At 39.6% G+C, this 18433-nt stretch overlaps 1 protein-coding gene across 1 annotated transcript in view; it reads right to left on the bottom strand.

The window, feature by feature from the left end:
• LOC103026298 (uncharacterized) overlaps nucleotides 1–18433 on the bottom strand; it is a 105895-nt gene that overhangs the window by 75790 nt on the left and 11672 nt on the right. The window contains exons 2-5 of the mRNA XM_049470222.1: nucleotides 7330–7461; nucleotides 6171–6220; nucleotides 5931–6030; nucleotides 3425–3513 (exon numbers count right to left, since the gene is read on the bottom strand). Of these exons, the coding sequence (XP_049326179.1) occupies nucleotides 3425–3513; nucleotides 5931–6030; nucleotides 6171–6220; nucleotides 7330–7461 (371 nt within the window). The remainder of the gene's footprint in view (nucleotides 1–3424; nucleotides 3514–5930; nucleotides 6031–6170; nucleotides 6221–7329; nucleotides 7462–18433) is intronic.

The following is an 18433-nucleotide window of genomic DNA, read 5'->3' as shown; positions in this document are numbered from 1 at the left end:
CTTCAACGCATGTCGCTGTGCCGGATCTCTCAGCTCGCCGCATGTGGGCGTGTTTGTGATGTTTTTAAATTCAAATGAAGCAACAGATGTAGTCAATCATAAGTTTAAGATTTTACATTTTAGCTCCATAGCTCTATAAATCCATATTCTGCCATTTTTAGCGTCTCTTCTGTGTTTAAAAGGCGCCTGTTCTGTGTGTGTGAGGCTTGTCTGTGTGTGGCGTGACAGCCTGCTGTTTCCCGATTGGCTGGACGCAGCGCGGTGGCCGGATTCATTTGAATAAAGTTTAGATCTGCTGAACTTTCTTGCCGGAGGGCGGGGCTGCGCTCAACGCAACGCAACCTAGTATGCATCGCGGCATGCGGCGGCTCTTTCCATTGAAATAAATGGGATGCGTCGGGGCTTAACTGCCAGTGGACGCGCACCGTAACGCTGCACATATGTGGAGTGGCTTTACTGCTCTTTACAGTCTAAATGGTAAAATCCTGACATAAGGCACATCAGAGTTTATTCAGAAAGTCTCCAGAACTATCTATGCTTATGAAACCGTCAAATGGCGTAGTCATCCTCTCGTCCTTTTTTTTTAAATATTTTATCTTTTAGAGAGGTCGGTCCATTTCTCAGGCGCCGAGTGCGTTTCTGCGGATCGTCGAGCCGTCAGCAGGGAGTAAAGACGTGAATGCGCTTTTGCGGGGTGTAACCAAATGAAATTATGTGGGAGCAAAGTGCCATAATCCCGGTCATTATTGGATCAGAGGCCCCAATAACAGGCACTTAGAGGCGGCAAGCTGAGCGGATTAACTGCACCGTATCACTTCAGCCCACATCACACGCATCCAGCAAGAGAACGGTGGCCCTAACGTTACCCAGACAGGGCCTGTCCTTAACTGACCTGAGAACAGATCTGCATTTTTGGATTACTTATGTGGTAAAAGGGGTTTTGGGTCGGAGCATTTCCAAGATCAGCAGAAGAGAAGAGGAAAAGATCGCTCAGTCTTTAAAGAGTCTGTGTAGCTTCATGCCTCTGGCAACTGTCAGTACAGCTCCTGGTAAAGGGCTGACACAGAGCAGGTGCAGAGGCTGCTGGGAGCGAGAGGAAGCGGAGGTGATGGTAAAGAGACATGCTGGGGGAAAACGCTGAAGACATGGGAAAGACTTTTTCTGAAGGGAAAAAAAAATCTAATTTTTTTTAATAAGCATTTATAAACCTAGTATTCACCACAACTCAATCAAACAGTCCATTTATATAACCTCTTGAGTCCCAGCGTCCTCATACGAGGACATTACATTTGTGTTTCTCTACACCATTATAATTAATATGGAGACACCGCCTGTACTATCTAGTGGTTACATGACAACATTATAGTTAAGTGATTGAAAACAAGATGGCGGGAATCCCAGTCAAAAGTTTCTACACCCAGTCCAGACAGAAACTGAAGGGACAGGTAAAATAATCTCATAGAGTTTTATATTTGAAACTATGTTATTTACTTTCTGTACAAAGCTAAAATTTAGTTTTTGACTAATTGGGTCCGGCTGATCCCAAATGACAAGAATATATATATTATTTTTTTCTTCCTATAAGAAGACAAAGTTAAGATTTTATGCTTTTATACTTTTTATACATTCAGGTCATCCTGAATAGAGGGAAAAAATTAAAAATGCACACCAAGCTAAAGTCCGGGTCTCAGGAGGATAAAACAAGCTTCAAATCTACTTCGAATTTGCCATAATTATGAAATCACAACCATCAACACATTATATTTATAGCAGGTGCTGTAGGCTGCAGGTAAATGAAGATTATTGTGCAGTCCAAAACTGGGTAAAATGATTAACACATGTTTGTCCCTTTTGAAGATTCCAAATTGCAAGCGGAATATTTGCAGTGTTATTTTGTTGATGTTTTTGGGCTCCACCTATAAGTGGAGTGTGTAATTCAACTCTGACAGTCTGTGTATAATTCTGCAGATAATAGTGTCAGCACCACCATATAAAAAAAACATGACAAATGATGCTGAACCAAAAAATCCAAACCCTGTGTCTTTTAGCATTCTGGCTTCAACCCTGCTGAGCCTGGCTGTTAGCTCTGCGACTAATCTGCTCCAATAACCTGTAAAGCTGGCTGTTAGCATCATGGCTATCCCGTTCCAACCCTGACAAGTCCAGATGCTGTGCATGTTCCATAACAACTCAGACCTTGCTGAGCCCAGCTGTCATCATAGAGGCTAACCCACTAAGCCAAACTATTAACACTGTCTATTAACATTATGGTCCCAACCCTACTGGGCCCTGCTGAGTGCATCACAGTAAACTGCATTGCAACTAGTCTCACTAACAGGTTAATAGATTAATTTATCATTTTTAAGCCAATTGTGTCAGTTTATTCTTAAATAAAAAATTTGAGACGATACATTGTATATTTCTAAGTGTTGGGAATGCATTTATATTCCTGCTCATAAACAAATGTTAAAAGGAAATGTATTTTTAAAATGTCAGTTTACAAAGCCTTTGTCTGTGGTAAGGCAGTATTGGAACAGACAGTGTTAGAGCACATTCACACTATCATCATAATAACTAGAAAAAGACACAAACACAGATCTCTGTAACTAGTCATTTCTTTAGAGAAATTACAGATTAATCCAGAGAACAGAGTACTGTTTCCTACAGCTTCAAAAGACTCATGGAAATTGAAAAAAATGGTACAGGAAGACGTCTGGCTGACCCACATGGCAATAGCACCTTTAGCTCAGCTTAACACTGGACTAAGTCTCAGTTAGAAAAGAATAAGAGGTCTGACAGGTGAAATGCATTAATAAAGTCATTGCTAAGATGAGAAAATAAAAAGTCCAGCCCTGCTACTGCACAACTAAACAATAAGAATGTTCTAAAACTAGTGTATATTTCTATATAGTGTTTCTATAATCACTCTACCATGTTGGGAATATAACCTTTTTTATGGCATATGTAATAAAACTCAAATACTTGTTTTAGTTTAAGTTTCTCTGTGTTTTTACAATGAATGTTAAATAAAGTGCTGAGTTTGTTGCAAACATTTTAAACCAGGCTTCTTTTTAAATATGATGCCTCATACAGGGACTCGTGCAATCAATGTTTTTTTTTTTTTTGCATAAGGATTAAACAAATTTTTAGGTTAAAAAAAGTGAAAGCAACGAAAGTAATGTTCCACACAAAATAACTTCGACGTTCGCCCTGAAAACTCCAAGATCTGGTTTATCCAACAGAAGTCAGTTTACTTTAAAATTGAGCCAAAATGTTGCTTTAAAGTTTATCTCGCTTCACTTCAAAGCCGTATCTGAACTTGTTTTCCTGCCCCTGTGGTAACTTTCCTGCAGGAGATAAATAAAGAGTTCCATTTGCATTCAAGTCACCGACCTGCACTACCACTGCTATTCGCTAAGCTTACCTTAATCTGTGTGTTAGAGGATCAAGAGCCTTCTCTACATCCTGACTGCAGCACAGCTGCGAGCTCAGACCTTCAGACAGCAAAATCACCTGCAAAACAGACAGCATGCACACGGAATACATAAAGATGATACACGGCAGCATGCAAAAAACACAAGGTACTTTTAATATTTGTCTGACGTAAGCCTTCTGCAACGATGTGATCAAAGAAACAATGATGTGAGGGTCACATTAGCATATTTTTTTATTTGTTTAGACTATTTGGAAAAAAAATGAATGTATATCAGATTGCAGTTGTCCTGTCATCACAGTCCCAATGTTACAGACCTTTCCCAGAACAAAGACACCTGACTTCTGACAAGAGCCTGAAGCAAAAGTTTGAGCATTATTGGACTGGGGGTAAAAAAGGTCTCAAAAAAAAAAAAAAAAGCTACAAAAACAATATCAAAAAATATATATATTAATGAAAATACATGCTAATATAGTTCATCATATGTCTTTAGAAAGGTGTCAGGTGCTGCAGCAGTGCATTAGTATTAGTGATGGGACGATACACTTTTTTCAGCTCCGATCCGATACCGATATAAAACTGATATAAGATTGCCGATACCGATACAAATACCAATACTTTTAGTTTATTAATAGTACTATGATTAAGGTTAAATAATGAGGCTGAAACAGACCACACAGCACTTTTAAGAGTATCCACAGGTGCATTTAATGTAAATGCATTCAAAAGTCATTTATTTGACACACTTCATATGCAATTACACAATAGTTTCCTTTCAAATAAAATGTTTGAATTTTTATTAAATATAAAAAAAGTAAAATATTAAATACGTTAAACATTAAATTCAGGGCATTTTTTGCAATGGTTGTGCAGGAGACTTTTATTTTGACAGGTAGCATAGAGGATTAGCTGAAATAGCTAACGGCTAACTGGCGATGCTAACTGTATTTCCGAGCTAAATTAATCACTGTTTTTTAATAACAGATTGATTTCTTAGTGCTGGTTAGGGTTGGTAGGATCTGTGGTTTGATATTAGATGTGGATTATGGCTGTAGTTCACTTAAGATAGTTATTTATTACATTCACAATGCCGGAATGATTTTGCTAGCTAGGCTAACAGACTGCAGATCTTAATGGAGATGGCTAACGGCTAAGTGGCAATGCTAACTGTATTTCCGAACTAAATTAATGACTGTTTTTTAACAACAGATGGGTGTGTTTGGGCTGATTAGTGTTTTTTAGATACTGTGGTTTTATAGGATATGTGGATTATGAATATAGTTTACTCCAGTCTGTAGTTATAATACCTTCACAACACCGGAATGCAGCTGCTGTCAGTTCAGTGCTAGCTAGGCTAACAGATTGCAGGTGTTAATCTGTTTACCTCTCAGACGCCGACTTTACGTGTACAGTTCTGCTGTACAGCGTTTCCAAAGTGAAAACTCTCCAGATAATGGACTTTTTTTGTAGATAAACAGCTAAAGTTACTCAGTCAGCCGCAGACTGAAGCTGCTGGGGGTTCAGGGTAAACTGTTAAACTGGAATCCTGATCAGGGATGCGTTTTGTGTTAACGTTATGGCGGGTTTATTGTTCAGCTCAAGCTTTGGACTGGAATATGGATAGGTAAGTGGATCGGCAGCGCCCGTCCGATATCCGATTCGTCGGATTACGTCAATATCGGCCCCGATACCGATATTGTATCGGATCGGTCCCATCTCTAATTAGTATTGTCCATTCCTTAATTCCTCAGTGATGGGGAGCTAAAATTAGCTTTTATTAGCCTTATTTTTATTTTTCTGTTACACCTTAGATCTATCGGCTTTTTCCATCTGTTGCCAACAACGTTTTTTTATGCTTCTTATAAAGAAAATGTCCATAAAACACTGAAATTACACATTAACTATGGTTATATATTGGTTATTGGAATTTTTAACAAAGAAAATACTCAAATTTGTTGGTCTCTTTGGTCATTTGTGCCGCCATCTTGCCAGTGATTCTCATAACCCTCTGTTTTAAGTGTGCCTCTGAAAAATCTCTTTTTAAACGGCCATGTAGCCCTAACATTCCCACCCCCCCTCCAGCCTAACAAGAATTTGGACACCCTACCCCAAGCAAACAAGCACAAAGGGGTAGGGGTAGAGGGGTAGCACTAAGTGGTAGGGTCAAGGGGTGAAAGTGGATTGGGCCTAATCATGGGTGGAGCATCTAAAGCTAAGACAATGGCTGCATTTAAAACTGGGGTTTAAAATGCAACTTTACTTCACTATAGTGAATAATAATCTAATTACCTCTGCTAAAAGTCAACACATATTCTTGCATAATGCTGCTTTTAAGTGTAAAAGCACCCTAAAAGCTACATTTGCATGATTACCATGATTGAGTACATTGTTTAATACTGTATTGGTTGAGTATTGATTCAATTTGCTCTGCATTCCTGCTATGCATATATAGGGTATGCAGTTATCTAAAATGATGGCCTAAATAGGTGCAGCATACCTGTCTTTCCAGCTGCATAACCTGAGCTTTGAGCAGGTTGACTCTCCTTTCCTCAAACTTCTCCTCCTTCGCCTCCTCCAGGAGCTGCACATACTGGCGCCTGAACAAAACAGCAGGGCAGAATATGGTTATAAATACAGTATATAAAGTAATCTAAATATATAACAAGAAATCTTCAGAGAAAATGTTTTGAAAATTAATTGGCACTGGTTCAGAAAAAAGCACAGGCTAATTTCTTACTTCAGCTCTTCATACTGCATTTTCAGCTTAGCGTTTTCCCTTTCTAGTTTCTGCAATGAAAAGAAAGTAAATTCCAAGAGAAATGAACAAGACTGAGGCACAGCTGAACATTATACAGAATAATATTTGGCGGTTAGGAGAGTAACAAACATCAACATCAGGGTTACACATATCCTACAACATGGCATTTCCCCCTTTAGCTAAAATAACCTTCCTATAAGCATCTATCTATTTTGTCCAATTTCTCCATGCAAGATTCTTTCAGCTGTGTGATGTTTCAAATGTTGGTTTTGGTTTCCCCTACCATGTCTTGTGTTGCTGTTCCTGAATAATAAAAATTTGAAGTAATTTATCCAAAACACTTCTTGTGGTGTTCTTTTGGGCTTAACTTGTTGCTTGGTGTGATCTTTTTGGGAGCAGAATTAGTATAATGAGTTGGGGGCTTGGGTTGAGGTGAGTTGGTTTAGGGAGAGCTGGGTTGGGTTGACGTGAGGCGAGTTTGGTTGAGGTGATTTTGGATGGGTTGGGTTGGGTTAGGTTGAGGTGAGTTGGGTTGGGTTAAGGGGCTTGGGTTGAGGTGAGTTGATTTAGGGAGAGTTGGGTTGGGTTGACATGAGGTAAGTTGGGTTGAGGTGATTTTGGATGGGTTTGGATGGAACTGGATGGGATGGGTTGAGTTAAGGTGAGTTGGAATGGGATGGGATAGGATGAAATGAGATGGGTTGGTTTGGACTGGGTTGGGTTGGGATGGGATGGGATGGGTTGGGTTGAGGTGACTTGGGTTGGTATGGGTTGGGTTGAGGTGACTTGGGTTGGTATGGGTTGGGTTGAGGTGAGATGGTTTAGGGAGAGTTGGGTTGGGTTGACGTGAGATGAGTTGGGTTGAGGTGATTTTGGGTGGGTTGGGATGGGATGGAATGGGATGGGATAGGACAGGATGGGTTGGGCTGGATTGAGCTAAAGGCATTCTAAAGGCCTCAAAATTACTCTTTGGACTTCAGCGCAGAGAAAACATTCCCGTTGTAAGACATCACAATGCTACACCTGGTATTGAAGTGAAATGTGATTTCCCACTCCACACCTTGTCATGTCACTTGAAGAACAAGTTCAATAAAAGTGTCTCTGTGTCATTTTTCATGCTCCAGATGATTCGCCGTACCTCCACAGTGACTTTGCTCTGAGAGCTATTCCTGCGATCCTCCTCAGTGCCAGTGTGTATAGAGCATCTCTCCAGATCACTGCTGATTGATGAGCTTCTGTCCAACACCACTTTCCCCTTGCTGAGCCCCATCTGGGGAAAAGTAAAGAGAAGAAGACTGAAGATGAGGGATGACAGATGAATCCAGTAACGAGTCCATCCACTGGATTTTTCATTTCTAAGTTTCTTCAAATGTATCTACACTCATGCCATTTAGCAGATGCTCTTATCTAGAGTGACTCACAGAAGTGCTTTACTGTTCACTCTGAAAATGCCCCCAGCTGTTGTGAATAGACTAGACTCCAAAGAGAAAAATTTGAAATTTATCAATCATTGTTTTTTGGGGCAGATCACAGATTGCTGTTCATCTTTTAGGTTGATTAGTAATTTGCTGCTACAGATCGAAGGAGAGCAACACATGCAGGGCTTCTGAAAATCATCTAAAATTAAAAACACTGACTGGCACTCCTTCCAGTCTCCAGTTAAAACTAAATACAAACAGTTTTTGACCAAAAAGACCTGCTTATTCAGTACTTTTATTTATTTATTTCAAGTGGTGGTTAGAGCTGTTTGTTTTGTTGTTTTCTGTACTAATATTCACTGCACAGACTGAAAGAAGTAATCTCAAGAGGGGTATCCGGTTAATGGGGTTAAGACTTGTTTCAATATCAAAAATCGTTATTTATACAAGCTGGAAATGTAAGTCTTATATGGGTGAAGTAACAGTACACAAATGGTGGCAGGGGGACAAACAAGACTACAGTTAACCCGAGCAATTCTCCTAAACCACATTAGTTCTTCTCTAGCTCTCTAGTGAAAATAATGCATTTTCCTGAATAGAGTGTGCCATTTATTTTATTTTATTTTTCAGCGCCCAGATACATCCAACCACAACCATGACAATTTGAAAACATGTACCATTACAGCCCTATATATGATATCTCAAATAATTTGACAGTTCACAATTTTAGAAATGTGGATAAAAACAGTCAATAGAACATTACTTCACTTTGTTTATTTTTTATAGTTCCTAAAGTCTGTAAAGCATAAATGAAAAATTTTGACTCCACGCCAAACCACATACTTATGAACTTTATTTACTACAGAAGCTTAACTGAATGTTATTTGAAACTTAACTGAAACTTACTTACCCAATAATATATTCTGCAACACTAATTACACCTCTGACAAGTACAACCAAGTGACCTAGCTAAACTAAGCTGATTGTTACCTGTTGTAAAGTTTTTTCTAGGTCAGCGATTGTGTTTCGATAAGTAAGGATGACAAACCTAAACGGTCAGCCACAGGGCTTCCCATTTCTGAGAACTGAACACAAACAAAGGTTTAAAAACTTCACACTCAATATTAATTCTAAAATCATCAAAAGAGCAACCAGAACTGTCCCGAATAGCTAAGTACCCAAAACTGTGAATAATAAAAAAACAACACAAATCTGCAGCTGCTGAGGAACTAACAGTATCAGAATAGTTTAGAATTATTTTTGATACAAGGAAATGGATGACAGACAGTGAGAGACAACAACAGAAAGAGAAAGAAATATTCTCTGAGAAAAAAAAGGTTCTTTCACATGCTGTCACTGCTTAAAACAATCCTAACATTAGAGGAAACATATTGTCTTTTCCCTTATTTGACCAAACACTAAAAACCCAATTTTGCACCATTTTTGGGGCGCACGTTTTCCGAGAGAGACAGAAATAATGTATTATGACATTGTTGACATTATTAAAAAGATGTGTTCCTGGGGCTTTGAGCAGTCCAGCGGAATAAGGCGCTGCAACCATGATCAGGAGATCGCCGGTTTGAATCCTGTTCATGCAGCTTGCCATCGGCTACCGGAGCCCTGAGAGAGCACAATTGGCTATGCTCTCACTGGGTGGGTAGATTGCACTCTTTCTCCACATCACTCCAAAGGGTGATGTCGCTCAGCACAAGGCATCTGTAAAAACTGGTGTATCGGAACAGAGTCGCTGTGCTTTCCTCCGAGCACGCTGTAATCTCGGCAATGCTGCATCAGCAGCAATTGGAAAAAAGGCGGAGTCTGACTTCACGTGTATCGGAAGAGACATGTGCTAGTCTTCACCCTCCTTGTGATAAAGGGAGTCCTAACGAGTGGGTTGGGGAATCGTCCATGTCAATTGGGAGAAAATGGGATAAAAAAAAAAAAAGAGAGAAACTGAAACAAAGAGCGACTGGCAGAATGAGAGAGAAACAAAGAGATAAAAAGAGAAACAGAAACAAAAAGAGACAGAAACACTGTTCACTTAAAAAGCAATTATTTACATTATCAAAAAGATAATGTAAAAATTATCCTCCTTACATATGAAAAATGTATGTATACATAAGGTTTATTTAAATTAGCACGCTTCTACACTGAACCACTTTACTTTACTTTAAGAAAGAAAGAAAGAAAGAAAGAAACACACTGTGCACCAAAACAGCAATTATTACATTATTTACATTAACAAAAAGGCATGTTTCTTATATATGAAGAACATATGTACTTAAAAGTTTCTTTAAATTGACACAGTTCTACTCTGAACCACTCTACTGAAAACCCTTAAAGAGAGAGTCTGAAACAAAGAAAGACTGGAAGAATGAGAGAGAGAGAGAGAGAGAGAGAGACAGAGAGAGAGACTAAGGGCAGAGACTGCTGGAGATAGATATTAATGGTAATTTATGGGCCGAACATCCTGTGATGACTTCAGCCCCTTCGACTTCATCTCTCCCCACTCCACCTTCCTGCCCCCCACCCACACACCCACACCCACCACCAGCTCCAGCTCCACTGCTTTCCATCGGATTAAGAAGCGATCAGGTCTGTTCACAGCTGAACCCCATTTGAGGTGGAGACTCAAAAGAGAGAGAGATAGAGTGCAAAGTTGTTCACTCTCTCTCTCCTCCGGCTTTCCTTCGGTGCCAAATTCTCACTGAACAGAAAAAAGAAGTGGACGAATGAGTGTGTGTGTGTGTGTGTGTACTGTATGTGTGTACAGACTGTGACGAATGCTTCTTGCACTCTGCACATCTGTGAGGTGTGGGAACAGAACAGTTTGGCAAAAAATCAAATTTACACAATTTTTCCCCCAAATGTACTTGATCAGCCAAGACATGTTTGTGTCTGAAGTTAGTTTTTTTTGTTCTGGACTGGAGCTATGAGGCTAACATAGCTAACGAGTAATGAAAGCTTACAGACACCTGTTAGCATTGTACTTTTATGCTGCTACATGATTTTTATTTATAAAAATACAAGCAAAGATGTGGATAAATATGGCTTTAAATGTACTAGGCACAGTGGCTTGCAGTATTTATATCCATTGTCCTTTGTCATTTTTACATTTTTTTCATCCTACAACTACAAACGTAATTTTATATGTGTAATTTAGTCTCAGTATAAATACACCTGTTCTGTGGAGGCCTTAGATGTTTGTTAGAGAATATTTGTGAACAAACAGCATCGTGAAGACCAAGGAACTCACCATACAGGTCTGAGAAAAAGTTTAAAGCAGGGCTAGACTCTAAAAACATATCATAAGCTTTGAACATTCTAGGGAGCACTGTTCAATCCATCATCCAAAAATGGAAAAAGTATTTCACACCTGCAAACCTACCAAGACATGGCTGTCCACCCCAGTGGCCCATGGTCACTCTGGATGAGCTGCAGAAATCCACAGCAGCTTATCCAGAATCTGTCCACATGATAACTATAAGTTGTGACTTTGTACTTCATATAACACAGTGGATCAACACCAGCAGATGACATGTCTCTCCAAACCATCACTGATTGTAGAAACTTCACACTAGACCTCAAGCAGCTTGGACTGTGTGTTTCTCCACTCTTCCTCCAGATTCTGCTCCCTTGATTTCCAAACGAAATGCAAAATTTACTGATGATCAGTGATGGTTTGGAGAGACATGTCATCTGCTGGTGTTGATCCACTGTGTTTTATCAAGTCTAAAGTCAGTGCAGTGTTTTCTCTGAAAATCTTACAGCACTTTATGCTTCCCCCTGCTGACAACTTTTAAGGAGATGCGGATTTCATTTTCCAGCAGGACTTTGCACACTTCCCGCACTGCCAAAAATACCAATTGGTGTTATATAATATTGAATTTTTTTGAGACACTAATTTTCAGGTTTTCATTGGCTGTAAGCCATAATCTCATCAAAAATAAAAGAAATAAATGCTTAAAATAGGTCACTTTGTGTAATACATCTATATCATATAATATGAGTTTCAGATTTTAAACAGAATTACTGAAATAAAGTAACTTTTCAATGATATTACATTTTTTTGAGATGTACTTATATTTAGGCTGACTGACCTGGTTTGTGGAAAGCAAATTCTGTCAATATCGCACTTATTAGCGTACAGCTACATTGTTAACAGCGCTAATCCTGCTAACAGAAGTTGCAAAAGGCCCCTCAGCCGCAGCAGCAGCAGCATCCTGGCATTAGTTAGGGGTCAACAACCACTTTCCTTGCTCCCTGCTCTCCACAGCTGACCACCAGGGAAGAGGGACAGAAGAACTGAGCAACAGCTTCACAAAACTACATCACTCCAGCTCAATTCCATTTGCATACAAAGGAGACATCTGGGAGGGGGAGAAAGCTGACGCAAGAGCGGTAGCTCATTGTCAGGGTTTGCACTTGAATTTCAGGCGACTGTGCTGTCAGAAGTCATATAGCATACTCTTCCCCTAGAGACTGAAAGATCCGTCAGAATAAAATACATGATACAAAACAGCAGATAAGGAGAGTAGAGATTTCAGTGGTTAAAGTAGTAGTAGTATGGATGTGCCACAATCTGCCACAACTGACAGATTTACAGAGTAAATTAATTCAGTATAAACTTTCATCACTCTACATTAGTTTCAATAACTGTATTCAGTGAACACACGTTTTAAATTCATTTTAAAATGTCTAGTTGTGGTCTCTAGTATAAAGGAATGGCAAGTGAGCTATGGTGTTTCTGTATGGCCCTGCTTTATTTCACTGGATTAGCGGTCTCTGAAGAAGGACAGGATTTGGGTTCTTGCTCATGAATATTCATACATGCAAATATATCACCTCTGATTGGCTGACAGCATTGCAGCAGAGAATGTGCCCCCCATTAAATTTACAGCTCTAAAACTCAAAGGACAAAATGTTTTTTGAGATACAGCCTTACTTATAAAGATAAAGCAAAGAGTGCTAGGTAAAGTTAACCCTTAAACTTCGTTTAACGTCAGACTCGTCAGCGTCGTGTTATCAGTGCCGCGGGGGAAAGTGGAGGCCGCTCGTCACTGTGCCCCTCTTACCGCAGCCAAGCAGCTCCAACACCACCAGACCAACACCCCTCCCCCCAACCCCCACACGGCTAAGTTATGCTACCTTGTCAAACCGTGCTTCCCTAGTGTATATTTAAGGTCTCGGTAAAATGCAGAATCCAGCGAAGATCCGATTTAAACCTATTGTTACTTACACAAGATACTTACACAATTACACAATTAGTTGGTAAGCTCTTGTCGACTCTGCTGCAGCTCGGCTTTAGTTCCGTCTGTGGGCGGTCGTGAGCCGAGGTGGGCAAGGCCATGTAAACTCTCAAGTTGATATAGACACAGTGCTTTTCCTGATCGACTAATTTTTCTGAACATTTTCTTGTACTACTACTGCAGACAATGGAGGTTGAGGAAGAGTTTCATGTGCAGCATCATATACAACTCACTGTATTTCAAGAAGAACAAGAACAAGTGGATTTTAGTGTAAGAAGACCTTTAATATCACCTACACCATCTGCATAAAATGAAAGTATAATCAATAAAATCTGGGGGATTTACTGAAATTTAACATTTTCAGCCACATTTTTAGCCCATTTCCTTTATGCTTTATTGCATTTTTAAATAGCCTAATTGTATTTTTGTCAATTACAAAACTACAATTCAAAGTATTTCTTGAACACTGAACAGACATAATAAGAATACGCTGGGCTGGAATTATTTCTGCCTGATTCTGACATTTGGGTTCAGCATTTAAAAGCAACAGAAGAGGATGTAAAGCATGTGTTTCTCAGTGGCTACAATAACACGTCACATGCTAACATGCTATTCTAAACCCTCTCTGCAAGCTCTGACCTGATGTGTATTGAAAGGTTTGTGAATGTAAGAAAGGTCATGTGCTCTCTCTTCAGTGACACCTTCATTGTGCTATATGTGTCATCTTTACAAAAGAGAGGTCAGAGGAACTGGATCATCCTTTACACGCTGAAAGAAGCAGGAACATAACTCACAGGCTAAAAGTGTGAAAACCATTCTGTTTCCTATTCGGGAATCAAATTATGGCGAGAGGCTGATGACATCAGGGCTGAGGGGTGGTTATGAATGAGGCTTACATGTCCGGATTTCGTGGAAGGACAGCTGACCTGCTTTTCCAGTGAACAATAAAGAGCCCTGTTTATATATATCTATTTTTCTCCTAAGGTCCACCAGTTATTGATGTGAAAAAAACACTAGGATTTTCTCTAAACTTTTACACAGACTCTGTGCCTTTAAGATACATACAGCTCTGGCAAAAAAAGAGGCCGCTTGAAAATTATGAGTTTCTTTGATTTTACCAAATTGAAAACCTCAGAAATATAATCAAGAGAAAGATGGGTGATCACAAGCCATCAAACCAAAATGATTTTTTTTTAAGTTTTGAACCTAGTGCCCTATGAAATCCATTTCTATATTTTTTTATAAATTCCATTTTTCAGTTGTCAGGGTTTTTTTTTCCCATCACTCATTTTTTAAAGAAAATAAATGTAACTAAACAAAAATTGTAGCAAATGGCAACTATCTATTCTATTTAATAAAAATGCTGCAATTACATTTAGCAACAGCAAAAAATGTAAATGAACATAAAAATACATTCAATGCACATATTTTATAACTATAGATAAAATTGCTAATTTGAACTAAAACTGTCAGAACAGTTCAAACAAAGATCTGTTAAGTAATGTCCTTAAATCATTAATTCGGTGCCAACAATCAGCAAGAACAAGTGAAGTAAATCTACCCGTGAATGCCTACAACAATATGCTGCTGCTTGTTAAATAAATACAATTTTTGGACACTGGTAAAATTACTTAAATATACCCCATGGATACGGCTGTACTTTTTGCAGTTAACACTGTTTTTTAGTTGTTTTTTCTATGCTTTAGGCAACTGAAAGCTAGTTATTCTGACATTTCTAGACCAGTTAGCCAGCTTTATGCACACACAGTGAATTCAAGAAATTTACCGTTTTTGATTTAGAATAGAAGGGTTTTTTTAGTTGCAAATTCTGTGTATTTTAGTGATTATTTCCATGTTTAAATCTATTTTTTTTCCACAATTCCGTGATTCTATCTGTATTCTCTACATAAAAACATAAGGTCCTATAAACTCTTCGGAAAAAAATAAAATTCTGTAATATTCAATACAAAAAGGCCCCTTAAACAAACAGTGCAAAGCCTTCTCCAGGTCTGGGTCAAAGCACAAGACAGACAAAGGCCAATTAGTGAAGAGCATGAGGGAAGAGTGCCATCTAGGCAGGAAAACACACACTACACTCCACATCCTGCAGCTTCTCTATTAGGTTAACAAAACATATGGCCTGTCACTGTCTGTCCACTCACGCTGAGGCCTATATGTGTAAAGGTCTGGTCATTTATAAATCTAAAACAAGACAAAGAGGCTAAATTGAAATCACTCCTGCTTCTGATCCTCATCCAGCAGCGGCTTTATGGCAACCAACCAAACATGACCCCATATTCTGTACTTTAAAGGAAGGTTCTGAAGAAATGGATTAGCGTAAATCTTGAACTAAACTGCAATGCCAGAAATGTCAGTTCTCTTAAAAATCCCCATTTACTGTGCACTCAGGATCAGGGTGCATCTGGATGGTCTTCATCAATGAAGCTGGAGCAGTTGTTTGGAGCTTTGGAGTTTGGGTGGTCGTAGGCAGCAGCTGGTAAATGTATCATGAGCAAAAGATAAAGAAGAACCAGTTGTGAAGACACAGATTAATTAAAGTGGCAGTCTGTATTATTTTTTATATTTGTTTTTAAACTGAAAGCAATAGCATTTCTGAGTGGAGAAGGGATAAAATATTGTGTTTAGAGGAACCAGTGTGCTGGAACGGCCAACCCTGCTAAACCTACTATATTCATTCTAAAAACTGGGGTGTTGGGTCTCTTTTCGCGGGAGTTCTTCTGGCCACGTCACACGTCTTTACCTACTTACATCACAGGTTCCGTCTTTGAAAGAGAATCCGGCTCAGTTTTACTAAACGCTAGCGGCTGGTGGAGCCATGGAGACTTCAGAAGGGGAATGACCAAAGTCTACAAAAAACAGCATCATTCAAACATCTGCTGCAGCACCAGGGGGTTTAAGAAAAAAATCTATCCAAATTTATATAAATATTGCTATATTATGCTTCGCAATACTGTTTTTTAATGTTGTTTTTTAATTATTAGTTTACATGTAAAAATACAAGGTGGCAGACAGCAACAAAGCCTGTGACTGGTCAATAAAAAAAAAGAGGAAGAGCATTAAAACTGTTCTTCCTTCTTATCTTGTCCTAGCATTTGTTTATACTCTTCCTCACTCACACGTCACCATAGCTGGAACTATGATTACTGTTTTCCTTGCAGCTGTGGCACGTACATAAAATGCAAAACCAGCTTCTAGGCTTGTGAATGACCTATTGGCTTCCTCCTTAAAACAGCTATAACATGTATTTGTATCAGGCTACAAACAGGGCTGCTTTATGAATTCATGCAACGCAACTATGTCTTAAAAGCATTTGACACTGTTTTACTCTGATTCAGTGTGGGCATACCTATTGATAATATTACTTTTATATTTTTAACACTTACTTTTTAAGTTAACTGATCATTTATCAGTTTTAAAATCTGTTATTTCACTTGTTTTAGTGCTTTTTAAAACATGTTGATCCACAGCATAGAGGCTACAAAACTCAAACTATGCAGCCTTTCAACACAGTTTTAACCTAAATATCTAAAATAAAATGATGTAGCCTAAAATACACACTTGCTGCTCATCCAACACTTCTCATTCTTCATTGTTTGCTGTTTTATCAGCCATTGCTCATCATTCTTATGTAATAGAGCTAACGTTACCTCCATCACCTCAAAGTCCCTGTGTAATAACTTTACTAACATTACCTCCATCACCTCAAAGTCCCTGTGTAATCCTAACATTACTTACGTTACTACCTACTACACATTTCTGCTCAGTCTGTCCCTCGTTTCCTCCATCAAAAGCCTGCCGGTCTGCTGCTACTGTCAACTGCGCTCAACACTGAACGTACCCCGCAGAGAAAGGGTGTAGAACCAGCGGACACACACGTGCTTTCGCTTGTAAACATTTGGGTATACACTGGCAAGCCCAAGCTTAATTTGCGATACAGAGAAACCTGGAGTGGAGTGGAATGGAACGGCGTGGCAATTCTAATTACAAGGCACACACTATACTGTGGGCAGTCAAACAAAATCCCGGGCGATTTTAAAATTCCCCCCGGACATTTTTTTAGGTCTCAAAAGTAGGACATGTCCGGGAAAAAGAGGACGTCTGGTCACCCTAACCAGCGATATGGGGTCATGAAAAAAACTAAATCACATGAAAAAGGAAAAGAAAAGAATGTAGATGTCCTCCTAACTCGATGTATTGTGCTCCAATTGGCTGTAGCTACTCGATGCTTACTTGATCTCAACGTTTAAAGACATTTCGCACCAACAGACTTTGGAACTACTGAATTACCAGAGTAATTTCTGTATGGAATGTGTTCTTGTGAAATTACTGTATTTATCCTAATAGCTCATAATAGTCTTCACTGAGCTCATAATAGACTTTACTTTCACCAAACCACCATGATGGTTTGGTGTAGCTACACACACTCTTATACCCATAATGTTCACACCAGAGACCAGAGAATGTTCTGCTTGGTGAAAGATACATCTCGCAAGACGTTACCACTCGTATTGATGGCTGGCTGTCAGGTCTTCAATGTGTGTTCAACTTAAAATGTGCCCAAAACTTCGTCCAGAGATCTATACAGCTATTTATTACAGTGTGCATTGCAAAAACTGATCCACTTTCTCCACTTCCCACAAACACGCACAGCTGCGGGCTGAGCCTAAGCTCTAAAAGCCGAACATCTCAGTTGTTTGGTAAGCTCTGCTTGTTTCTTTGATAAGATTACATGACAATTTGGCCATCGCTGGAGGTCTGCTCACCCCTGGCAGGAAATTAAAGGCAGCTCTGTAATCCCTGACCATGCAGATTTTGGGAAGCGCGTAGCATTCTCCAAATCCTTTAATCAGCCGTTCCCAATGACCGGCTCTTATCTAGCCACAGCAGCTGGGCCCAAGTTCTACATCTTCCAGCACCGCTGGAGAAGAATGCAGAGAGGATCATGCCAGTGCCCTGTGGAGGAGATGCAGGGTGGGCTTTGTAATCTCCGTGCAATGAACAATAGCTGCTCCACATATGGCATCCACGGGGAAATGTCCTCCACATTCTTTTTTTATGGCTTCAGACTGCGCTGGACATTCCCTGCGCAATTAGCAAGTGATTTGTAATGCAGCTTAGGTCGATGATCTAATACTTCTAGGACGTATCGCTTGCCTCATACTGGATGCTGCACACAAACGTTTGCTAACTTGTACCCGATTAGGGCCGCGTTCTGGTGGAGCATGACTTTCACACACAGATACAGAGAGAGGACAGCATCTGAGAGAGAGAGAGAGAGAGAGAGAGAGAGAGAGAGAGAGAGAGAGAGAGAGAGAGAGAGAGAGAAATAGAAATGTGATCAATAAACGGATACATTAGAAGATGCCATGGGACTCACTGGGCATGCGCATATGGGACAGCTCTCATTAGCCACCGCAGGCCGAAGCCAGAAGAGCTCATTTCCTCCCCCCTCTCTCTGCAGACTGCATACAGTATACTGAACTAAACAGCCAGCAAAGCCTAAGACACTTAAAGTGACAGCATCCTTAGTCAACATACTCAGAATAGTAGTTTC

Source organism: Astyanax mexicanus, chromosome 22 (assembly GCF_023375975.1).
Source record: "Astyanax mexicanus isolate ESR-SI-001 chromosome 22, AstMex3_surface, whole genome shotgun sequence".
NCBI lineage: Eukaryota > Metazoa > Chordata > Actinopteri > Characiformes > Acestrorhamphidae > Astyanax > Astyanax mexicanus.
This window is presented reverse-complemented; position numbering and strand designations above follow the sequence as displayed.